Here is a 26,349-nt window from a genome sequence, read left to right on the forward strand (position 1 = left end):
TCTTGGGGCATACCACTAATTGAGATAAGTAATGTGGATGTAATAAGCAGTTTTGGAGATGAGATTCAGTTTTGGTTTTGTTGTCTTTGAAATTATCTCAGGGTATCTGGGTAGAAACATTCAGGTTATAGTTGGAGGCAAAATTCTGCTTTAGGATTTATCAGCATTTAATGATAGCTGAAGCCAAGAACAAAAAAGATCATGATCAAGGAGCATGTAAAGGAAAACAAAAAGATAAGCTTAAATGTGAAAAGGCTGATAACCAGGAGAGACAAGGTTGAAAGAACGTAATTTTTAAAAAGATTTTACATGTTTACTTATAGAGAGAGGGGGAGGGGAGGGAGAAAGAGAGGGAGAGAAACATCAATGTGTGAGATATATATTGATGGGTTGCCTCTCACACAACCCCAGCTGTGGACCTGGCCTGCAACTCAAGCCTGTGCCCCGCCTGGGAATCCAACCTTTCAGTTTGCAGGCCAGCACTCAATCCACTGAGCAATACCAGCCAGGGCTGAAAGAGTGTATTTTAAAAGATAAGAAACTGATATTGGTGGTAGCTGCTCTATGATATAAAATGTATAAAATATTCTTTACATGATTGTAGTAAGGGACCTTATCAATTGAATATTAGAGAAAATAAAATCACTAAAATTTGGCATAATTTTGGACATTCAGTGACTTTTTTGATACAAAGGGATGTCAACACCAATGGAACAGAGTGCCTGACTTCAAGGAGTTTGCAAGGTATACAAGTTAACAGAGAATGATCGTATGTATTAAAAGGATGATGATGATGGTGGTGGTTATAACCACTACCAGGCACTTGACTTTTATTGTTTGCTCTTCATAAACAATTCTGCAAGTGGTGCTGTTAATATTATTCCATTATACAGATGAAAAAACTAAGGCGTAGCAAGGTTAAATAACCTTTCTGCCCATCTAGTAGCAAAGCCCCAATTTGAGCTAGGCGTTTGAATTCAGAGACTGCACTCTTAACCATGTCTTTGATTTCTGTAATAGTACCTCATTCAGAAATTGTAAAGATTAAATTAGTTAACATATGTAAAGCTCTTAGAGCAGTTTACCCACGTGCATTAAGTGTCGCGTATTATTCATTATCATCTTCATTGTCCAAGGTTACACAGCCATTTTGTGGCAGGGTCCAGATCCAGTCCAAAATTCATTCTCTTATCCATTATGATATAAAGGAGTTAGCCGAGAGCATTACCGGAACACAAAGGAGGAACACCTAATTTTAGGAAGGGGAACGGAGAAGTACTCGCACATGTCCAATGTTGGGAAGACTTTTTTGATAAGAAAGATGCAGAGTTCCGTCCTTATGAGTAAGTAGACAGGGGAACTGTGTGAGTGTGAGTAAAAAAGCAAGGCGGTTGACGCAACAGCATATTTGTAATTCAGGGTAGTTGGATCCTGCAGTAGGACGGGCAACGGCGGGGAATGAGGCTGAAAAGACCTCATAACCAATACTATACTGAATATGTTTTTGCACTTTATTATACATAATTGTCACTGTTTGAACAATATTATCCGAACATATACACACACACACCTAGTTCGCTACAGAAGTTAGAAGAAAGTTGCAGTAGCGATTCAAACTGCGAAGTAAAGGACAAATTCGCAATGGGCGAAAAAGCGTTTAGTCCCTTCCACTCGTGGATCTCGCCATGACGTAAATGGGTTAGGCTGGAGCACGCCAGTACTGACTCTTGCGGAAGAGCAGGGCAGCGAGGCCGTTTCTGGCTTCCGGCGTCCTCCGTTGCTAAGGCAAACCGGAAGCGCACCTTTAAGCTCCACCCACACAAACCAAAAAGGGCCCGGAAAAAAAAAAAAAAAAGACTTACGAGAGAAGGGCCGGCAACAGAAGGAAACGGGGCCTTTTAGTTTTTTGTTTTTTGGATTTTTTTTTTTTTTTGCTAAAATGACGACGTTAGTGTTGGATAACGGAGCCTACAATGCCAAAATCGGTTACAGTCATGAAAATGTCTCGTAAGTGATCGTTTTCTCCGAGGTACAAGGCATACACGCCTAGTCGTTTCTCAGACTACGCTTCGTCTTTGAGACATCAGTAAAAGACTCAAGGCCCCGCGTGGCACTAACTTGAGCCCAAGAGATGCTCTGGTTGGAGCTAGGTGGTTGGGAAGCTTTGAACTGGGATTTTGATGTTAATTCTGGGCAGCATGTCCCGAGAAGTGGGATGTATGTTTCCTTTTGTTTCCTTTTGTAACCGGAAATTGATCAGTGAAGCCTAGTTGGAGGGTAGAGGGGCGGTTCTGTACACAAAGTTCATGAATCTTAGGAGTCGTTGGCAACATTTGTTTGTATATGCATTTTCCTGGAAACGCAATTATAGATTTCTTCAAATCCTCAGAGGGCTGGCTCCACGACCCCTCTAATTCGAAAGGTTGTGCCTAAGCCCTTCAAAGTGCTGGTTGGTTAACCTGGTTCATTATAGAGTCAATTAAACAAATAATACCATAGCATTCATGTATGTTTGCATAAAGAATAAGTAAATTTAAAGACACGCTTTTCTTCTATCATATTCGCATAGGGTTTTTTTTTTTCTCCCTCTTTTCCGTTTTCTTTTAAAAGAGAACAGTCGAACTGCTTAGGGATGGAAATTGTTACAACCTTCTGAAAAACCTTTAGCAATATGTATCATTGCTTTTATCCTTTGACACAGCAATTCAGTTATCAGTTAGCCAAGGAATAAATTAGAGGTGCTTGCTAAGAGTAAATACAGGATACTATGAAGTATTTATAGACATTGTGTACCATAGCGAAAGAAAGAAAAGAAAGCATGCTAAATAATCAAGAATAACAAACTGGTTAAAATTGTAATACAATCATAAGATTGACTACAATGCAGCTTTTAAAAATCATGTGTTTAAACACAGAGAGAAAAGTACACGTGTGTATGATTGATAATGGCTCTAGTTTGTCTTCCTAAATAGATTGTAAGCTCAAGGTGGACAGCAATCACATTTAAAACTACTTCTTTGCCCTATACCAGCTTGCTGATTGAAAATCTTTGACTTTATGGAAACTTAATTTTATGGCCAGAATATTGAACTTATAAACTTTTTACCAGAATGTTATTGAGAATGTTATTTAATTTAACTAATTAAAGCTAGAAAGACCCTGGACTTTACTGTAGGTTCTCTATTCATCTCTTTGGTGGCAGAACCAATACCCACCCACCTGCAAGGATTTCTTGAGGATTATTTAAGAAAGAAAAGAAGCCCGGTATAGAACCTCATATACACTAGAAACCTAAAAAGAAGACTTAATTTTGTTATTATTTGAAGAACAATGAGAAACTCGGGTTTTGGATATTATTTGGCATCCAGGGTGGTGGCTAAGTAAATGTATTTATAGCAACTAAGTATTTAGGAAATAATTATATTATTTAATTCTTTGTTTACAGGGTTGTTCCTAACTGTCAGTTCAGGTCAAAAACAGCACGTCTTAAAACCTTTACTGCTAACCAGATAGATGAAATAAAGGACCCTTCTGGACTCTTTTACATCCTTCCCTTTCAGAAGGTAATTCAATGATGTCATTTCTGCCATTACAGACCTAAATTGAAAGATAATTTTTAAATTTATGTATAATATTTTGTATGTATGGAACTATTTTTAGATCTCTGAAAAAAGTCATTTAAATTTTAAATGAGAGCTTAGTAAAACCAAAATTGGTTTTCTCTTGTTAAAAATAAATAATCATGATTGACTTACTGGCTATAAGTGTGCGTGCTGAATTTTGTTAGTTTATGTTAAAGATAAATGAGCTGAACACATTAAAGAAAAGAAGTGTAGAGAATCATCTCTACATATTGGTATGTCTTTTGAACTCTTGACATTTTGGTTATTGTTCATTTGCAATTTTTTGAACTTGTAGAAGGAGGAAAAACAGTATTAGACTGATGAAGGTAACCATAAAGAAATAGAAATCAGTGATTTAAAATATATTAATCTGTTTTTAAAAATTGTTAAAATATTTTTCATTATTAAATTTATTTAAAAAATTTTTTAGGGTTACTTGGTGAATTGGGATGTTCAAAGACAAGTTTGGGATTACCTTTTTGGAAAAGAAATGTATCAGGTAACAAATTAGAGTATGTATTCAAATTTATTTCCATGTCTTAATGCAAATGAAAAATTGGAGCTTTTATTTTAAGATTTATAAACTTTTGAATATGCTTCAAATATTTAAGTCACTTAATATACTATGCCTAGCTTTTTTTTTTAGCATTTAAAAAGCTTTTTATTTCAATTCTTTCAACACAATTACCTTTCTTTTTTTAAATAATTTTAATTTTTTATTGTTATTCAATTACAGTTGCGTGCCTTTTCTCCCCATCCCTCCACCCCACCCCAGCTGAACCCCCCTCCCTCCCCCACCTCTACCCTCCCCCTTGATTTTGTCCTTGTGTCCTTTATAGTAGCTCCTATAGACCCCTCTCCCCACTATCCCCTTCCCACTCCCCTGTGGCTATTGTTACAATGTTCTTAATTTCAATGTCTCTGGTTATATTTTGTTTGCTTTTTTCTGTTGTTGATTATGTTCCAGTTAAAGGTGAGATCATATGGTATTTGTCCCTCACCATCTGGCTTATTTCACTTAGCATAATGCTCTCCAGTTCCATCCATGCTGTTGCAAAGGGTATAAGCTCCTTCTTTCTCTCTGCTGCGTAGAATTCCATTGTATAAATGTACCATAGTTTTTGGATCCACTCGTTTGCTAAAAATATGGAACGCTTCACGAATTTGCGTGTCATCCTTGCGCAGGGGCCATGCTAATCTTCCCTGTATCCTTCCAATTTTAGTATATGTGCTGCCGAAGCAAGCACAGCTTCTTTTTTTTTTTTTTTTAAGATTTTATTTATCTTTAGAGAGAGAAGGGAGGGAAAAAGAAAGGGAAAGAAATATCAATGTGTGGTTGCCTCTTGTGTGCCAACCCCCACCCCCACCCCCGACTCAGGACCTGGCCCGCAACCCAGGCATGTGCCCTGAGAAGGAATCAAACTGGTGACTCTTTGGTTCACAGGCCAGCACTCAACCCACTGAGCCACACCAGCCAGGGCACTATGCCTAGCTTTGATTTTCTAAATATTAAGTAAGTGCAAATGAACAAAATTTCCATATTGAAGTGGAATTTGAGGTTGAGAAGAGATAATCTGTATGAAACTCAAGATGAAAATTTTACTTTAGATTTCTACTGTTATTAGACTCTGTCTTATTTTTATTTTCACAATAAAATATTTTTACCTACATATCTAAATATGTGAATATTACAATGTGAGAAATTTGTGTTTTAAATGTCGGTTGTGTGACTCTAAGTATACAGAGAGAATGTTCAAATTTTAATTCTGCTTGAGAATGCAGGGGAGAGAATTATGTAAACATTAAATATCCTCAAGCTTCTTGCCTTTTAACTTTTAAAAGCAAAATAACAACAACCCCAGTGCTTATAGTTATTGACTACTTTTGCGTAATTACCTTTAAACCATTTGATACTACCTTTTTATTCATATTACCATTAAGACAATTAAAGTTAAATAATAGTCAAAGTGCATGAATTCTGTAATCAGACTTCCTGTGTTCAAATACTGGCTATGTCACTAACTAGGTACATGAGTGTTGGTAACCTACTCAACTTTTGTGCGCCTCAGTTTGTTCACCTATTAAATGGGTATAATAAGAACTGGATTATTGCATCCATTTAATAGGTTAATAATTTAATAATTTGCTAGGATTATTGTGAGGATAAAATCAGTTTGTTTATATATGTGAAACATGTTTATAACTATAACCACAAAGTTATAAAACTCTTGGGATTTTTTCCTCTCATAGGTTGATTTTTTAGATACTAATATTATTATCACAGAACCATATTTTAACTTCACTTCAATTCAAGAATCCATGAATGAAATCCTATTTGAAGAATACCAGTTCCAAGCAGTATTAAGAGTAAATGGTGAGTTAAGGTTTTGGTTGAAGTTGAATTATGCGAATATAGATATGGATAGGGTAAAAGAACACTTAAAATTCAAGAATATCAGGTGGCATTCTTTTAGATTTGAAGGAAATAAACCATGGAGTTTAAGAACTAGATGGATCCTTAGAGATTATTTATTCACACTTCTCTCATTTTATCTTAATTTTTTTATTGATTGATTTGAAAGAGAGAGAAAAGAAAAGAAACATCTGTTTGTTTTTTCACTTTATTTATGAATTCATTGGTAGATTCTTGCATGTGCCCTGACCAGGGATCGAACCCACAACCTTGGTGTATTGGGATGATGCCCTAACCAACTGGACTACCCAGCTAGGGCGTCCCATTTTATCTTTTTACTATTATGATAGTTCTCTCTAATGAAGTTCCTAGCCACATATTTCTAATTTCTAAAAGATTATTGTTTTTGTGGTAGTTACCTTTTCTGTTACAGATGTGTTAGCTACTATTATTATTGATTGAAATAATGTTAATAGTTCAGGCTGTCAACATGAGGAAAAACAATCTGTAAATACCATCCAGAAGTAAGTTTATTAAAGGTTAGAATTGCATTATATGGCTGTACAATGAACATATTCAAATATTTAGCTTTCAGAATTTAAGTCTACATAAAGGAACAATATACTATCATGGTTACAAGCAGAATCTCTAGAACAAGTTCTCAGCCGAGGGTGATTTTGCTCCTCAGGGGACGTTTGGCAATCTCTTGAGACATCTTTGGTTGTCACAACTGTGAGAGTGCTGCCAGCATCTAGTAGATAGAAAGGCACAATGCTGCTGAGTATTTTACAATGCCCAGGAAAGCCCCAACAACAAGGAATTATCTGCGCAAAATGTCAGCACTTCCAAGGTTGAGAAGCTCTGCCCTAGAGTCACACTGCCTAGGTTTGAATCCTGGCTCTGTTAGTTTCTAATTGCGTGACTTTGGGGTATATTACTGAACTCTGTGCTGCAGGTTCTGTAAAATGGGATTGTTGTGAGATTAAAATACACCTTTGAGGAGTTTAGAATAGGGCCCAGCATGTAATGAATGCTCAGTAAAATTATCTGCTGCTAAAATAATAATTATAAGCTATGAAATGAATATTTACCTTTAAAAATTGATCACATATTCATCTTATATGTACCACAAAAAGGTGATGTTTTAAAGTTTAAACACTGTAAAGAACTCTTGACAGAATTATGAATATAATAAATGAACATTTTTCTTATAAATAAAAGAAAAATTTTTTCTTTGCTTGCCTTAGTTTCTACTTTTCTTTGTTACTTTAAATTAATTACATTTTAATGTTTATTTTTCTCCTTATCTTCTTTTTTAATAGCTGGGGCTCTCAGTGCACATAGGTATTTCCGAGATAATCCTTCCGAATTATGCTGTATCATTGTAGACAGTGGATATTCCTTTACACATATAGTCCCTTATTGTAGAAGTAAAAAGAAAAAAGAAGCAATTATTCGGTAAGTTGCAGTTGATTTTTGTGTTATTTCTTAGGACAAAATGGAAAAATGTGTGATAAACTGATCCAATTTTGCATTCTTCCTTTTTAGGATAAATGTGGGAGGAAAACTCCTAACCAATCATCTAAAGGAGATCATATCTTACAGGTAATACTTCTTCTTTGGGAGGATGGGATGCTGGCAATGAACCTTTTCAAGCAGTTTAAAACTATTCTTTACCCTTGTTGTAACTTCATGTGGCAATTCTATGTTATTATTGTTTACAAAGCTTTTTCACATATATAAATACTAATGATGTTTAAATTGAAAAGCTCTCTAGTGCATGAAATGGTAGTGCCCACCAAAAAAGATATTTCCAAACTCTACAGAATTTAATATATTAATAGTACTTTTAAAATTATAAATGTACATGTACATTGTAAAACAAATTTAAAATGTATGTAAGGAAATAAGGATCTAGAAGGAAAATAAATCTTTTATAAATAATAGAGTAATTCTAAAAATGCAACAGTCATAAATAGCATTTACAATATTACGTTATCAGTTGCAGAACCAAATAGAATTGGGCTCATTTTTGAAAAGTTTGGATGTTTAGTTGCCCTTCCTCAGTCAGATTAAAAGCAGCAAATTGGAAAAGCAGAGAAGGTTAAGACAGATGAGGATGTTAACCAAAGTTCAGGCAATTTGAATGCAGAGACTGTACACTTAATCGTTCCTCCATGATGAATGAAAAAAAAAACCCATGGATTTTAAAAAGCAAGGCTGTTCACATTCATATTACAGAGAACAAACTGGCAAGAATACCTAGAAATGTGATGGAAGGGAATAATAGTGAAAGGAGATTTTTCTAGTAGATAATCACTTTTTTAAATTGTAATAATTAGAATGATTAACTGATAAATAAGTGAGACTGAATAGTAATCTTTTTTTAAAATCCTCGCCTGAGGATATGTTTTATTGATTTTAGAGAGAGAGGAAGTGGTGGTGGGAGAGTTGTGGGGGCAGGGAGAGAGAGAGAGAAAGATGAACGTCCATGTGAGGGAGAAACATCAGTTGGTTGCCTCTCATATGCTCCCTGACCAGGATCAAACCCAAAACTTACATGTGCCCTGACTGGGAATGGAACCGGCAACCTTTTGGTGTATGGGATGACACTCCAACCATCTAAGCCACCCGGCCACGGCAATGGTTAATCTTGAATCAAACGTATGTTTTTTAAAAAGCAGTATATACTAAAGAAAACATCAGAAACCAATAAGGAGGGGATTAATTATTCTGAGAAAATACAGGGAAAGTTGACTTTTTGGAGAAAAATTAAAATTTTACTCAGCCTCGTACACTAAAGTTAAAATGGATTTAAGACTTAAATTTAAAAACAAAACCACAACAAGAAATTATTTGACTGAGTTGCTAAGCATAAAAGCAGTAGAAGAAATAATAAAGGATGTATTTTTCCTACATACAACTTTAAAAAAAAAACTTTTATCGAAGTAAAACATAAATAAAGAAAAGTTTACAGACCTTGAGTGTACAACTCAATGCATCTTCCAAAAGCGAATATACCTAAGTAATCAGATTATAGTTCAAACATAATATGAAAAGCACTCTGACCTCTCGTTCGTTCCCTTGTAATCAGGGAAACCACTGACCTTAAACAGAATAGATTTTTCCAGCTTTCCTGTTTAATTACATAAAAAATTTCAATCTTATTTATGTACATCAAAAGCCCTTGTAAATAAAACTAAGGTAAACATAAACCTGAAACAAATACAACAAGGTTATTTTCTTTAATGTATTAACCCACGAGAAAGCTACCCAGGTATAAAATGGTTAGATAATTCTCAGAAAACAAATGGTCGATGGCACAGATAGAGGATCGATAGAGAGTTACATACAAAGGATATAGGAGGATAATTCTCAGACATAAAAAATGTTAAACACCTGTAGAAATTACGGATTCAGTTCAATTATTTATCAAGCATCTGTTTAGGCTCTTAGGATGCATGAGTTAATAAAACAGACAAGAATGCTTGTTCCTCTTGGCACTTCTTAGTAGAGAAAATGCAAATTAAAATGCCATTTAATCCACATTAAAGGAATTTTTTCAAAAGAAGATGGTGTAGCCCTGGCCAGGTAGCATAATCCTGATATGCCAAGGTTGCAGGTTTGATTCCTGGTCAGGGCACCTATAAGAATCAACCAATGATAGAGCATTGTCTGGTAACTAAAGGATTTCGTGTTTGATTCCTGGTCAGGGCACATACCAAGGTTGGAGGTTCCATCCCTGGTCCAGGTGCGTACTGGTGGCAACCAACCAATGTTTCTCTCTCTCCCTTACTCTTTCCCTGAAAGCAATGAAAAATTGTTCTCAGGTGAAGATTAAAAAAGAATCAACCATTGAATACATAAATAAGTGGAAAAACAAATTATTATCTCCCTCTCACTCTCTCCCCCTTCTTCTCTCTCTCTAAAAATCAATTTTACAAAAAGGAAAGCCCTGGCCAGTGTGACTCAGTGGGTTGAGTGTCATCCTGCAAGGCCAGAGGTCGTAGGTTTGATTCCTGGTTAGGCCGCATGCCTGGGTTGTATGTGAGAGGCAACCGATTGATGTTTCTCTCACACACCGATGTTTCTCTACCTCGCTTTCTCCCTACCTTCCCTCTCTCTAGAATAAATAAATAAAAAATAAGTAAGCAAAAATGTATTTTAAAAAAGGAAATAAGATGGAGTAGATTTGTGATATGGGCACTCTTATTTGCTGCTGATGAGAATACAGCTTGAAATAACTTTTCTGGTAAACAACTTGGCAGTATACCAAGAAACTAAGAGCATTTCATATTCTGTGTCCTAGGGTATGAATAAATAATGAAATAATCAGAGATATAGATTAAAAAATACCTATATTTCATTGATTCTGAGTTGTACTTTTTTTATATTTTAACCTTTGAAATTGAGGTGAGTATTCCAATCATTGGTACCTCAGAATTTTCATAGTTTAATTAACATTTTTTTCTTCTCATTAGTACAGTTGTGTATCTTGGAGAAGGTGGAATACGGTATATATGATGATGTATAAAACAAAAGCAAAAAGATAGAAGCAATACTAATGTTTTTATTTATTGAGTACAGGGACTATGCTAAATACTTTTCATGTATGATTAGAATGATATACTTATTATAGATGTATTAAGTTGGTGATCTTAATACCTTTTAAGACTTAAAGAGATGTGGTTCCAAAGAGGTAAAGTAACTTGGCTACTAATTTGGGATTAAAACTAAGTCTTTGGCTCCAAAGTCCATGTTTATAAACACCCAAGTATCTTTCCTCCCTGATCTAAACTTCCAACATTAGAAACACAGATAAATACATTTTAATAGATCCCTCTGATAGACTATTTTAGGGCAGTAAAATATCATTTTTAAAGAATATGTGAAATTAGAATGTTCATGAGATAATGTTTAGTCTCAGACATAAAATGCAAACATGTATGTAATCTATGTGCAGAGAAAATATTCAAAGGAAATAACCTTCCATTTTTGTTTGTTTTTAAAAAATCTTTATACATTAAGCCCGTGTTTTCTTAGATTCACTCATCAATTATTTATTAAGCATCTGCTGTGTGCTGACTCACAATACTTCTGTCATCAGAAAAAAAATTTTAAAGAGTTAAGGCAAGATTCTTTCAGAATGGTTGGAGGAAAAAGTTTGCTCTATCATTGGGTAAACCTTTCCCTTAACACGTGCTTTCAATTTCCTTCTGTAAACTGGACTTACTTGCATTTGCCTTCAGAGGGATAATGTGGAGATTAAATAAGACAATGGAAATAAGTATTCCATAAAGTTATAAGTATCTTACACACTCAAAAATTCGCTACTTTAAAAAATTAGTTGCCTGAAAATTTAATTCCAGAAAAGATAGTTAAAATGATAATTATGTTATATTTAATTTTTTTTCAATTTTAAATTTTACAATTTTTATTTCTTTTTAGGCAGTTACATGTTATGGATGAAACCCACGTGATTAATCAAGTGAAAGAAGATGTCTGCTATGTGTCTCAGGATTTTTACAGAGATATGGATATTGCCAAGTATGTATAATGCTAACCGGGGAATTGGGAGGTTGATTCTTGGGAACGTTACATGTAGTTAAAATAGTTCATAAGTCTATATTTTGTTTTCCAGGTTGAAAGGAGAAGAAAATACAGTAATGATAGACTATGTTTTGCCAGACTTTAGTACAATTAAAAAGGGCTTTTGTAAGGTAATTTGAAAGATCCTTGATTATATTCCTTCCAGGGACCACCTCAGTCAGATTTGAAAAGCATCCAGCTGGGATTGGCGGAGTGCCTTTGTAGTGGCCATTTCTCCAGGCACAAGTGCATAAATGTTTAATAAATATCTCACTAAAGTTATTTAGAAAAAGAACTGTCAGCTGAATGATAGCGTATGGACAAATCTGGAGATAAAAGTGTCATTACGTGTATCATGGTTAACCCTTTTCTGTTTTTGTAAGAATTAGTTTAAATTCAGTTAGAAGTTGGTTATTTGCCTATTGTGAATATTATGGATACACCTGATCCAGGGCTGAATTTTACTCATGTCTGATCTGCTGTGATCAGATTGTAGTGGAAAAGGGCAAAATCGGATATACTTTCAAAGTGTTGAGAAGCAGTTTATCTTGGATGTGAAAATAAAGTGATTTCTCCTTATCTTTGATCAGTTCAGGTAAACTTTCAGTTCTGTGTTTGGGTAAATGTGAAGATAACCCTTGTAGTGACTGGCATGGTAAAGACTGTTAGGAAGTTAGAAAACTCTGGTTAGAAATGTAAGCATATTGCACAAGGAGACATTTATGGTAATATTCATTGCCCTATTTTAGAAGAGTGAAAATTTGGGAAGAGCCTAAATATCCAGATGGGTACTGGAAACATCAGGAGGAACACTTTGTAAAGTATATGATTGTCTAACCACTATCCTGTACACCTGAAAGTAATACAAAATAATGCTAACTGTAAATTGTAATTGAAAAATTTTTTTAATTTATAAATTTAAAAAATTGTAATATTTGCCAATGTATAAAACTAAGTTAACATTAAAAAAATCAACTAATGGTAGAATAAATAAATTTTGGTATATTCATATTATAAAATAAGCAGTAGTGAAAATGAAGTAGAACTGCAAGATCATCATGGATAAGTCTCAGAAACATGTCTAAAAGTAAGTTTTAGAAGGATATGTAGTTTCAGGCTATGCAGAATAAAAATTTGTTGTTTAGGACTATAGAAATATGAAGTAAAAATATAAAACTATATATATGAATGATTAAATTAAAAGGGGAGTGTTAATTTACCTGTAAAACTACATTAAACTGGTTGATAGATATGGTTTTATATAATAATTTATGCTCCTTTGCATGCCTGAAATGTAAAAACAGGTTTTTTGGCCAGATTATTGAGTGACAATGCAAGTCAGAGTTTAGAGAAGGCTACCCAGTGCCTTATAAAGTTGAAATCATCCTATGTCCTTAGAAGCAGATCCTTGTGGGGGGACCCAGGGTGGCTTTCAGAAGTGGGAACTGGGACAAATGTGATCAGGTTGCCTGGAGGACATGAACTAGGAAGAGAAACTGGAAGCCCAAGTCTGACGTAGCTTATAGAAGGTGTGTTTTTGTCTTTATAGACTACTCCAAACTTGGAGCTGTCAGTCTGCTTTCTCATTAGGCACGTTTGATCATACTTATGTATTATAGCTGATTAAAACACTCCAGTGATAACAAACACCTTATGGACCATATTCATGTTCTCAGCTCCTGTCCCTGGAAATGCTTAGTGCCTGAGTTTGAAAACTTACTTAATCTTAAAAAAAGAAAAAGTCTCTTCCAGATGATTGGACTGCCAGCTTGTTTTGGAAATCTATCTGCTTTTTAAAAATGTGTTTCTCTCCTGCCCTGCAGATGACAACCTGTCAGTTTTTGCCATTATGTCTGCTAAACAATGCCAATTTCTTGCTTGCCAAGTCATGAGCCTTGTTTCCTCAAACCTGCACCTTACGCAGTGAGCCAGTAGAGGTGTGGTTATTACAGTTGACCGTTGTTTTATGCATTATCTTCGGAGAAAAAAGGCAGAAGCCACATCACATTACTTGCAGCTCTTTCATTGGCCTTTGCCCTCCTGATCGGAATGTTGTTATAGTCCGCACTTCACTAACTCCGTACCGATTTCTTTTTCCTGGTGGTACTTTAATATCAGTTGAATGAATGGAGTAAGTGGGACTGGACTTTTGCCAGATGAAGGAGTGTTACATTGAATGTTTATTTAAAAAATAATGGCTTAATCTTTACTTTGCCAGTTAGTGTTAAAATTTATACATTATTCACAGTACGTGTTGAATCATATATCTTAATAATTTTTTAAATTTAGAAAGTTATATTTTGTGCATGCTAGGAATACTCCTAAAATGTATTATTTTGAATTTAATGTTTCATTAACTCATTTGCATTGTTTCCTGATAATGTAACAACTTTGATGAGAGCTGATAAGTATTTATGAAATTAGAAAAACAATACTACATACAGAGAAAAATTTGAGAGCTGCTACATTTAGGCTGTTGTTAAAATTTGGGCCTTGAAAGTTTAGTCAAGAATATTTTTAAGTACTCGGGGAAAAGTTGCAACTTGATTTTCTAGTAATGATGATAGTAACAAGAACAATAAGGTCTATAATATCGCTGATTACAACTGATAGAAATTCCAGTTTTATCTCTTATCAGAAAGAGGATACCTACTAACGTGTAATGCACTTGACTGACCTAAACTGAGAAATAGCCTTCATAATTAAGATTGCCACTTTCTGCAGAGCCATTGTAATTTGAACTGATCATTTCTTTCACGGTACCAGAATGAAGTTTATGAGGGCTATGCAGTAACCACGGCCTACACTGACTAAAATAGCAACTCCCAGCAGTCCTTATAAGTTCCTCTGACTGTCTTGAGTCTGCAATAAAAATCTCTTTTGGAATTATGCTAATAAAACCAGAAACTGTCTGTAATTCCAGATTACATACTAACAGTTAATGGCTTTATAGCTAACATTCAACAAGGATATTTAGTTCTGGCTCTTTCCCCTAGTTAGATATTTGATCCAGGGTAAGTTACATGATTCTTGCCTGTAAAATCAAGGCTATGAACTAGATAACCTCTAATGTTTTGTCAGCTGAAATTCCCCAAGTTTGCATCTCTCTCAGGTTATTTTGAGTGTTGACAAAACGAGTTATGTCCTTTCAACTCAAGCCAATATCACCTTTAAGTGAATTGTAAATTTATAGTAAATATTTTTATTTTTTTTAATTTAATCTGTTGTATTTTTTTTACATTACCTTTTAGTTTCCTTATACCCACCTACCCCCAGCAAGCATCACAATGTTGTCCATGTTCATGAGTCCTTTTTCGTTTTTGCTCCATCCCTCCAACCCCACTAGCTGCCATCCTGCTCTCCATCTATGAGTCTGTCCCCATTTTCGTTGTTAGTTCAGTTTGTTCATTAGATTCCACATATGAGAGAAATCATGTGGCATTTATCTTTCTCCGACTGGCTTATTTCACTTAGCATAATGTTCTCCAGGTCCATCCTTACCGTTGCAAGGAGTAAAATTTTCTTTTTTACAGCCCAGTAGAATTCCACTGTGTAAATGTCCCACAGTTGTTTTATCCACTCATCTACTGATGGACGCTTGGGCTGCTTCCATATTTTGGCAATTGTAAATAACGCTGCAGTAAACATAGGGGTGCTTATGTTCTTTCGGATTAGTGTTTTGGGTCCCTTTGGATATATTCCCAGAAGTGGGATTGCTGGGTCAAAGGGCAGATCCATTTTTAATTTTTGAGGTATCTCCATACTACTTTCCACAGTGGCTGCACCAATCTGCATTCCCACCAACAGTGCAAAAGAGTTCCCCTTTCTCCACATCCTCACCAGCACTTGTTGTTTTTTGATTTATTGATGACAGCCCTTCTGACTGGTGTGAGATGGTATCTCATTGTGGTTTTAATTTGCATTTCTCTGATGATTAGTAAATATTTTTCATTCTACCTGAGAAAGAACAATACGTTATCTGTGAAGAAATAATATTCTTCTCTTTGCTAGTGTAACAATAGTTTAATTGGGTTAAAAGTGTTTTGTAGTTTTCCTTGTTTTCCCATAGTAATGTGAATATTGTTTAATTTTTAGGATTAAAGGTGGAATTTCATTTGGAATTTCCAAATGATAACAAAAGTTTGTTGGCCTACGTGCCATTGTTCGAGTTCATTGAATACTTGTTGTGTATCAGTGCTATGCGATGCTGTGTAGTGGATATGTGGGTGCACAGTACAGTTTATGACGGGTAATACACAGAGCCATAGTAGAGAATAATGGATGGACCTCTTATCTGGGAATCAGAAAAAGCCTCTCTGACGAAGCTGGAATCTGAACGGAGAGGAGATGACTGATTATATTTAAAAATCCGTAATATTTTCTTTTTTTAAATTTTATTTTTCAATTACAGTTCACATTCAATATCATTTTGTATTAGTTTCATGTGTACAGTATAGTGGTTAGCATAATATTCTTTACATATCATACTCTGTACTAATAAATTATTGATATTTGTTCATATATTTTAAGTATTTTCATACCTGTATAAAGGATTAGGATATACTCTGTTATGGGAGGAAAATTGCATATATTAGTCAAATGAAGTGAATGTCTATAGCTGAATGTAGAAAAGCTGATGATTCTTAGTAAAATTGAGGGAATATTATTAGAAAAAAAATTTTAAATCCCCACCCAAGGACATTTTTTCATCGCTTTTACAGAGAGAGGAAGGGGGAAAGAGACAGGCAAGAGAGACAGACAGATATCGATTGGTTGCCTTCTTGTATATGCCCTGACTGGGGATGGAACCCACAACCTGGGTATGTGCCCTGACAGGAATCAAACCCATGACCTTTTGGTCTGTGGGACAGTGCTCCAACCAACTGAGCCACCTTGACCAGGGCGAGAGGGAATATTATTTTAATTATGTAAAATGTTGTAAAAAGAGATGATTTTTCTTTTGGCCCCTTCAAGGAACACAGCTCATGGATAGGTGGGTTAGCAGGAAATAAATAACAAGAATTTCAATGATAATGTCCATGTGTTTTCTTAAATCATTTGCAAACAGATTTTTTTAAAAGATTTTATTTATTTAATTTTAGATGAGGGGAGTGGAGGGAGGAAGAGAGGGAGAGAAATATCAGTCAGCTGCCTCTCACACACTTCCAACTGGGCACCTGGCCCACAACCCAGGCATGTGCCCTGACTGGGAATTGAACTGGTGACCTTTTGATTCACAGGCCAGCACTCAATCCACCAAGCCACACCAGCCAGGGCCAGAAACAGATTTTTTAATAGAGATTGGATAAATAATAAATTTTACAGGCTTTTTGCACAAGGGAAAGGGAAAATCCAGATGGAGTGGAACCACAGTATTCAGTAAGCAGCTAACATAGGGGAGTGAAAGTGGATAGTGGAAGAAACATAAGAGTGTTTTATATTGAGAGTATGTTCTTTGTTTTTAAGAAACCAGAATCAGTCTAGTATTATAGGTAGATCATAAAGTTCCCTCCCACGTGTTCTTCTTTTCTTTCTGTTTAAAATGTGTATGAGAAGGCCAGATTATCTTTTGGAGAATAGCTGTGTTAGAGTCAGTAATTATTTATTTATGTAGTTTAGGCAACAGGAGAGAAGACTACTTTTTTCCTAACTTTTGAGAATCCTGAAACTTCCCAAAACATGTTAATATATTAGTATTACATATTACTAAATGTTATTACTGAGGTGAGCCAGATAATGTAGCTTAAATGTTTTATCTTATTTCTCTTTAAGCCAAGGGAAGAGATGGTGTTAAGTGGAAAATATAAATCTGGGGAACAAATTCTTCGTCTGACCAATGAAAGATTTGCTGTTCCAGAAATACTTTTTAATCCTTCTGATATAGGCATTCAAGAAATGGGAATTCCAGAAGCTATTGTCTATTCAATTCAGAACTTACCTGAAGGTACATAGTCAAAATGTTGAGTAGTAATGATGTTTTTAAAAAACCATAAGCTCAGTGAGACCTAGAGAAGTCATCTCTTTCTTCTAAATAATTTCAGCAAGTGGCAAGTCTGTTTTATTTGTAGAGATTTCCAGATCCGATAATGTACTTGAGTAATTCTTTACTGGCCCTAGGTTATAAATCTGATATAGGAGAAGTCATTGCGGCCCACTTAAACTTGAAGAAGTTCATCTCTCCATGAATATTAAATTGTCATAACCATTTTAGAAAAAGTTTTAACAGAATAGAACTTTATAACGTAGCAACTTAATGGTTTTCTGCTGTTGGTGGGACTGGTTTATTCTTTCTGTTATATTTGGATTGATATCAGGAAGTTAATTTTAATGATTGAAGTATGGTGCTTCATATTGATGTCTAGGTTCTCCTGAAGCATGATTTAACCAATGTTCCAGAATTTTAGACTACCTTTATATCTTGGAAACGTCTTCCTAGTTCATAAGGAACACTCTAGGCATTGGAGAAAATCTAGCACGGGCAATATCCTTTCCTCCCATTGTATATGTATATATATATAGAGAGAGAGAGAACAATGAAGAAGAAAGTCACATAATTGCCAACACCTTAATATAATTATTTCACAACTATATTCATATTAATTTTAATTTTATATAAAGTTACACTCATGAGATGTACAGCATTTTATATTATACTTCTTTAATGTCCTGCTGGGAAATTCAATGTCAAGTATATGGGAACTCATTCCTTGTTTTGTTGAGTGGGATGGCCAGTACTTATTATTGTAATAATTCCTGATAAATTTCCCAGGGGTTCTCAGTAGGCTTTTAATACCGGCTAACCATATGGCAGTTAAAGTTTGCCATCATGTAACTTTAATGAGTGTGAAACATAAGATCCCTTCTTTAAATGTTATTATAGATTATGAGTATTTTTCACTGTCAAATGTAAGTATTGCATAGTACTTAAATATCTGTCTCAGTGAGATAACTTGGAAATTTGGATTCCCATTTAAAATGTCATGAAGGAACTCCTTTTCATCCTTATACTAACTCACAATCTCCTAACTCACAAAGACTCCTTCCATTTTGGGGGAGAATAATTGTAATTATCAAGTGCTCGCTACTGAAATATTACTGATTTATGTATAGCTGTGTAATATAGTAAGTAGCCCATAGATCAACCCTTCACTTTAGCTTTTCTTATAAATATGAGGTCATATTCCTGTTGAATGTGTTTATTCGTGTGAACTGTAACTTCATTACAAAATCTTAGAAATTATCATTTATGTGGTAATAAAAAAATTATGTGGTTTCCCAACCAGTAACTGTAACCCTTAAGGACTTTAACCTAAGCCCTCGTCCTCGCCGTTGCAGAAAGATAAGTAAACAGATTTTCTAATGCTTTTTTCTTCCCTTTCTCCCTTTTCTCTTTTAAAGAAATGCAGCCACATTTTTTTAAGAACATTGTTCTGACGGGAGGAAATTCCCTTTTCCCAGGATTTAGGGATCGGGTTTACTCAGAAGTTCGATGTCTCACTCCGACAGATTATGATGTGTCTGTTGTGCTGCCTGAAAAGTAAGTGTTGGCTTATATACAATAGAAACAAAACGTGGAAGTCATTGTGTAGATCAAGTGGTCTGTCTATAGGCAGACGAGTTTAAAACCTGGTTCTACCACGTCGGTAGGTTTAGTTCGCCTCTGGGATCCTCATTTTCCTTTTCCCAAACGTTGACGTGATAAACCTTCCGTATCAATGGGTTCATTGGGGTGATGTATGCAAAGTGCCCACCAGTATGTAATGGTTGGTACATAATGGGCACTTGGATAGTAGGAGATCACTTCCGTATAGTAAGTCAGTCCTCATTCCTAAGAGATTTTTACAAGCAAAACGATTAGGTCATTATCTATTTGAGTTAATATGAACTGTGTCATTTCTTGAGAGTGTCTGTCAACTATAGAAATTTAAGAATTGACTCATTAAGTTATGTCAATTCATAAGTTGTTTTGAAATGTTTTAAGATAATTTAAAATATTTTTAAATTGACTTTTACATTTAACTAGTTTTTCTTAAATTCAAAACTGTTTTATGTGGGCTAGTTACACGGCTGGGTACAGCAGCAGCAGAACCAGTCGCCCTGAGCCCAGCTGCGTTCCCGAACGGGCTGCACTCTATATCAGGGTGTCCTCTGCAACCGCCACCCCAGGAGGGCTCCAGGCACTGCAGGGGAGGGTGGGTGTGATACCCCATAGAGTCTGTTTTGACAAAAAAAAAAACCCACCAAATTTTTATATCCCTCTATCCTGTTTTATGAGAAAAAACAGATGTCATTTCCACGTTAGTGGTAAAAAAATTTTAAAAAGTAAAATTTTAGAGCTGTAAGAAAGGCTTACACACCATCCTGTTTAACATTCTTACTTTGTAAATAAAGAAATGAGAGCTCATGAGTTGGCAAAGGCTTTACAGTGATTTAATACTGGTGAGCAGACCAAAACCCAGTTCTCTTTCAATTGAGGCAGGAGCTCTAAATAACCACTTTCTCCCAAGTCTTAAGTGGCAGAGTTGGAAACAAGACCCACAATCCTGACTTAATTTTAGAGTTATGTTTTAAAGCCAGAGTAAAACTTCAAAATCTACAGCAGATAACAGAAGGCCTTCACCTGATCACTTAGTTCTATAGCTATCAGATAAAAGAATAAACAACCATTAGATATTGAAATGTTTTTTATCAGCATTAATGTTCATACACTCTGTATAGAGTATGGAACATATTGAATTTTTGTCCTGCATTTTGAATGTAAGTTGTGCACATATTACAGGCCAAGGGATGCACAGAAGTAGTTTTATTCTTTATTCATCAAATCTTTATTGTACGTCTGCATACATACATACATACATACATACATACATAGGTGTGTGTACACACACACGTACACACATAGTCCAGAAAAAGTCCAGCCATTATTAATATAACCAAAGTGGTTTGTGTGGCATTGATGTAACCTGGCAGCCAAGGAGAGTGGACTGGAATGTGCACGCGTGAACGATGATGACTGCACTGTACTAGTCAGTGGGGGCAGTAGACACCATTGAGTGGGCATGTGTAGTGTGTGGCAGTCACATTCAAAATGACTGAGCGAGTAGAGCAATGAATCTGCATCAGATTTTGCGTTAAGCTTGAACATTTCTGCACGGAAACTGTTGGGATGATTCAGAAAGCTGCAGCTATGGGCATCTGGTGATTGGCAGCTTCATCACTACAATGTGCCTGCTCATGCATCACGAGTAGTCCAGATTTTTTGGTGAAACATCAACTCACCTAGGTGACTCAGCCCCTCTACAGCCCAGATTTGGCACCCTGTGACTTCTGGCTTTTCCCAAAACTAAAATCACCTTTGAAAGGGAAGAGATTTCACACTGTCGATGAGACTAAGGAAAATAAGGGCTGCTGATGGCGATTGGGAGAACTGTGTGAGGTCCCAAGGTGCCTACTTTGAAGGGGACTGAGGTGTCATTGTCCTGTGTACAGTGTTTCTTGTATTTTGTATCTTCTTCAATAAATGTCTCTTTTTCATATTACATTCTGGACAGACTATATACACACACAAATGTGTGTGTGTGTGTGTGTGTGTGTGTTTCCCAAGGTTAGGAAATGCAATAAATACAATAAGGAAAACATTTGACTTTTTTCTTTCTCGTTTTTTAGATTTGAAACTGAATTGGGAATAGAGAACAGTAGAAATATAATTGAGCCATAACACAAAGTACAATGTTGCTTGTCAATAAAGCCAATGGAATATTTAACATGCTCTAGTTTTACTTACTGTCCACGTCCTACCCTGTCACTGTTTATCATGCCCTGTGTTTTCTAAATGCCTCATTTATTAGAGGCAACAGTGTAGCAGCAAAAGCATAGACTGTGTGAAAACAGTTCCAGGTTAAACCCTAGTTCCAGACTTAATCTCTCTGAACCTCATTTGTTAAATCCATAATATAGGGATTATAATAGGTATTTATTTCATGAGTTGCTGTGTGAATTAATGAGATGACATAAGTTTGCCACATGCGAAGACTCAGTTATGACAGTGTTTTTTGTTTTATATATTTTTGATATTTTACTTATGTTCTTGTTTTTTATTCGAATTCAGGGCACAGGGAAAAAATCAAAAGAATACTTACTTGTGGTGTTGACCAAGGTTATTTCTGAGTTTGCTTTAGTCCTATGAATTTATGCTTATTTCCACACTCAAACGATTTTCCGTTGGGTAGCAATTGCTACATTTTAGTTACTAATTAATGTTTTTTGGCTTTTTAGTTCTATAAGATCATCTGGATTCATTTATTTTATCTTTGTTTTTAGCCCTATTACTTACTCCTGGGAAGGTGGGAAATTGATATCAGAGAATGACGATTTTGAAGATATGGTGGTAACAAGAGAAGATTATGAAGAAAATGGACATAGCGTCTGTGAAGAGAAATTTGATATTTAAATAACATCTCTGAATGAAAGGTTTTGACTGGTTGCAACAAAGGTTTAATTTAAATGTTCTTTTTAAAGGAGGTTAAGGGCCTGTGCTCCCTTTTATCTTAAGATAAAGACTTGAACTTATGTAAATACTTTGATCCATGGGTAATTTTCAAAGGTTTCTGAGGTAGGTTATTAAGTGAACTGTAACTCGGCCCATATTTTCATTTAGGAGCTAGACCACTGTAACAATGCTACGTTGTTTCTGAGAGTAGGTTATCTTACATTAGAAGATGAAAGAGTGAATGCGTTTTAAGTTTCATTCTTCATAGCTGAAAGCTGAAACTTAAGTGTCTCACTGGTCAGTTTTCCTTTGGAGGTAATTTTGTGTGACTTGGACTAGGCATTGGCCAGTGTTTTCAGTCTGATATGATTTCTCTCTTTTAGAACCAAGTATTTTACTTTAAAGTTGTCATTTTTATTTGCATATACTGAAGCTGGGAAGACCAATCATATGTGGGTTTGATGTTTATTTTTTACTTAGAGTAAGTTTGAAAGGGTAGAGACTAAAGCCTATTTACTGAAGTGTTTTTGGTCACTACTGTATCGGCAGAAACATATTATTTCACTCATAAAAATACTGTACCATTTTTGGGGATGAAACTAAATTTGAAGTTAACCTGGGGTTGTTCAAAAACGTTATACAAATGTTAGTGTTTAGTTTTAAAAACTCTTACGTAATCTACAGTATGTAAGGTGGTAAAGGCTATGGCTTGCCAACGTGCGGAAGTAGCTTACAGTGACATTAACGAATGGGGCAGGTAGGCTCCTTTGATTGCAAACAGTGAAAACTCCTGAGGGCTATCCTAAGCAAAACAACATTTATCAGCAGGACAGAGAACAGCTCATAAAATCTAAGAAAAAGCTGGGCTACCCTGACTGTGTCTCAGTGGATTGGGTGTCGTCCTGCAAACTGAAAGGTAGCCTGTTCGACTCCCGGTCAGGGCACAGACCTGGGTTGCGGGCCAGGTCCCCAGTTCAGGGTGTTCGTGAGGCAACTGATTGATGTCTCTGTCTTGTATCAATGTTTCTGTCCCTCTCTTCCTCCCTCCTTTCCCCTCTCTAAAAATAAATAAATAAAAATTTTTAAAAAATAAAAGAAAAAGCTAGACCAACAGCCTTAAGAATAAAAACTAGATAAACTTTGGCATCTACGTTATAGAAAGTAGGGGGCAATCCATATAGAGCCTTGCCATCAAAATATCTCAGCTTCTGTATTTTCTGTTTGGCCTTGTGCTCAATAATCAAATTCTACCAATCTTTTTTCTCAAGTTAGGATCATGCATAAACCTCATATTTTCAGGGACTTTGACAGTCTTACTAAGACCACCTAGAGTGAAAGCAAGAAGTTTCCCAAAGGAAAATTAATGTGAAGAGACAGATGTTGGGAAGACTGAAAGCGCTGTGTACAACAATTATATATTGGGTTACCTTGGGTTAGGGCCAGGTCTCTCCTTCCTAGACCTAGGTTGGTTGTCATTACAGAGTTGCAGATGCGGTGTGTTTGTCTGATACCCAGTTATTGTAACTTGTGGACAGTGTAGCAAAAAGATGCTGCTGGTAGAAAAGAAGCTTTTTCAACCATACATTGTAAGAGTGCTAGAATTTCAAGGTGATGTGGTTAGAGGTAAAATGATAAGCCCTCATTTACAGGGTTTTTCTTGACTTGTTAGTATCTCATCTGGGACGGGCAGAATACTATCATTACCAACCAGATGTTTACCTGTGCGGAATTGGGGCATTCCTCAAAGCTGCATTCCCAAAACACGCCCTCGCCTGAAGTCTTCTGTTATGTTCTACTGAGAATGATGCATGTGTGTTCACATCCTTACTATAGTATGCTGTGATTTCTGTATATAGTGTAGGTCTCCTAGTATTCCTTTTTGAGACCACAAAAATTCATTAAAAAAAAAATCTTCACCCAAGGATAGTTCCATTGATTTTGGAGAGACAGGAAGGTAAAGGGAGAGAAACATTGATGTGGGAAATATCAATCGGTTGTCTCCCACATGTGCCCCAACTGGGGATCAAACCCACAACCTAGGTATGTGTCCTGACTTGTCCTTATTTGAGGAGTGCTTACCACCACCAGAGAGGCACCAAATCCAACAAACAATAGTAACCCCTAGGGAGTAAAATAAGCAAAAGAAACTTTACAAGTAATAATCTCTAAGAGACTGGTGGAGGAATTGGATGAATTATAACAAGAACAGGTTGCTATTGTAACAGTGGGGAATTGTAACCCACCCCACCATTCTTTTGACATTGTTTCTGTAAATGCTGACTCTAATAAGTAGCCTGTAGATAAATAGCATGTTTATATAAGGATCCTAGGAACTAACTTCAAAAGATACAGTCTCTGACCTTCAGGCATCCAAGCTCCAAGCCATTTGCTGACTTTCACTTTTGGAGACTGGATGACGCACACCGGACCGTCACTTATCTTATCAGAATGGGCTGTACACATCTGCATGTAGAGAACTTTTTAACCTCCTCGCTTGATCTCTTTGTTCTGCTTCCCCTCTCCCTCCTTGTAAAAACCTCTGCCTGCACTGATATGTCGACACAGGTATTGAGACATGAGTCCTCCATGTTCCAGAAAGCTGGCATCTGAATAAAGCCTTTTCCTTTACATGAGCACCTGTCTCACAAGTTTGGCATTCATAGCAGCAGGAAGCCAGACCCGCATTCAGTTACACTATAACAGATTGTAGAAATTGAAAGTAGGGATTACTTATGCTTAATTGATGGGTTGAATAGCAGAATAGACACTACTAGACTGAAAAATAGAAAGCTGAGCGAATTTTCCCAGAATGTAGCACAATTGGGCAAGGACTGGGATTGCTGGGGAAGGAGGCTGATGAATATCCACAGTATTGGTTACGCTGTCCACCTGGAGCCGCCTTTGTAGAAGAGGACTTTGACGAGCTCCCACACAGAACACAAGTACCCTTGCACTTGGGGCTTATTCTGAGACGCCCATTCACATACTTCTTTCCTAAAGCTTCTAGTTCCCAGGCTTCTTGTCTTTAGTTGTCAAGTCTCTGATCCCTCAATTAACCCATTAGCCATCATTGCCAGCCATATTTTCAGGGAAACTGAACAACTGGAAACGCTGCCCTCAGGTTTGCTCCCTGGGGTCATTTCCCTTCCCACTGTTGGTCAGGCATGCACAGCAACATGCCATGGTCAAGCGGAAGTGGTGTACACAAGTTGGGACTCAGGTTGGACAAGTCAATTGCATGATCTTGCACTCAGAGTTCTTACTCATACTGCACTATTTACGTTTCCCTCAATTCACACCTGTGACATCATGGAGGTGATGTCATAGAGGTTCCCTAATACCACAGAGAGAGAATTCAAACCTGGCTTGTAGGTGGTTCTGCGTGAAATGGCTGGCACTAGCCACAAGTGGAGTGTTGGCATAGATCAAATATTGAATTCTACCTCTGTGAGAGAATCAATTAGACAACAAAGAGTTGCCTAATAGTGTCGCTGATGACAGAATTGTCAAGGGACAGGGTTGGAGCTACAAGACCAACTTTCTGGTTTTTATGTTCAAAAATCTTCCTAGCACACAAGCAATTGCATAGTAAAAGCACCTCCAATTTCACTTGTAGAGCACACAGGAGGAAAGATTTCCAGAAAAAAAGGTCTCAAGAATGTCTTTCAATCTCGACCATCATGTATATAAATTATATGAGAGAAAAGTTTTGTCTCAACATTTATTTCTTTGAGTTAGAAAATCTTTTTACCTGGATAGTACCTGAGAATGAATAATCTAAGAAGATTCAGCAGTAATAAGCACTATGAATCAGGCTGTTAGTTCTCACAGAAATTTACTGAGTATTATAACAGGAGGTAAGCTGTGCAATGAGCAGAGCTGGATTTTATTTATACAGGGAAAAAAATAGTTTGCACAGAATAAGTCCTTCAAAAGGTTTAGCCTAAAATTGAATGACAATACCTTTGGGAATTCTATTTAAGCCAAATAACTGTAATTTATGGAGCTGTCACTAGGTGGAGTGGCACTTCTCGGTTAGGAATTAATGCCTCAACCTTCAAAAATCATTCAGTAGAAGACATTTTTTTCTTTGTTAACAAGTTCAATAGAATAGTGGTGTATGTTGATGAAAATAAGCCACATTAGGAAATGTCATAGGAAATGTCATTCAATTTAAATAGTGATAAGTCATTTCAAGTATTGCTGAGCAACCCTAACTTCTAGTAATTCTACTG

At 36.0% G+C, this 26,349-nt stretch overlaps 1 protein-coding gene and 1 non-coding gene across 2 annotated transcripts; one reads left to right on the forward strand and one right to left on the reverse strand.

Moving 5' to 3' along the window:
- The first annotated feature begins 1,826 nt into the window (after nt 1-1,826).
- ACTR6 (actin related protein 6) lies at nt 1,827-24,747 on the forward strand. The gene is made up of 11 exons (XM_053921955.2): nt 1,827-2,007; nt 3,446-3,563; nt 4,054-4,122; nt 5,874-5,997; nt 7,359-7,494; nt 7,585-7,641; nt 11,485-11,583; nt 11,678-11,756; nt 17,398-17,569; nt 19,024-19,162; nt 21,946-24,747. The coding sequence occupies exons 1-11, from the start codon at nt 1,940-1,942 to the stop codon at nt 22,073-22,075; spliced, it is 1,191 nt and encodes a 396-aa protein (XP_053777930.1). The 5' UTR covers nt 1,827-1,939; the 3' UTR covers nt 22,076-24,747.
- LOC128780632 (U6 spliceosomal RNA) lies at nt 4,764-4,870 on the reverse strand. The gene has a single exon (XR_008426570.1). It is a non-coding gene; the product is annotated as a U6 spliceosomal RNA (small nuclear RNA).
- Nucleotides 24,748-26,349: the final 1,602 nt, after the last annotated feature.

This window comes from Desmodus rotundus, chromosome 3, assembly GCF_022682495.2.
Source record: "Desmodus rotundus isolate HL8 chromosome 3, HLdesRot8A.1, whole genome shotgun sequence".
NCBI lineage: Eukaryota > Metazoa > Chordata > Mammalia > Chiroptera > Phyllostomidae > Desmodus > Desmodus rotundus.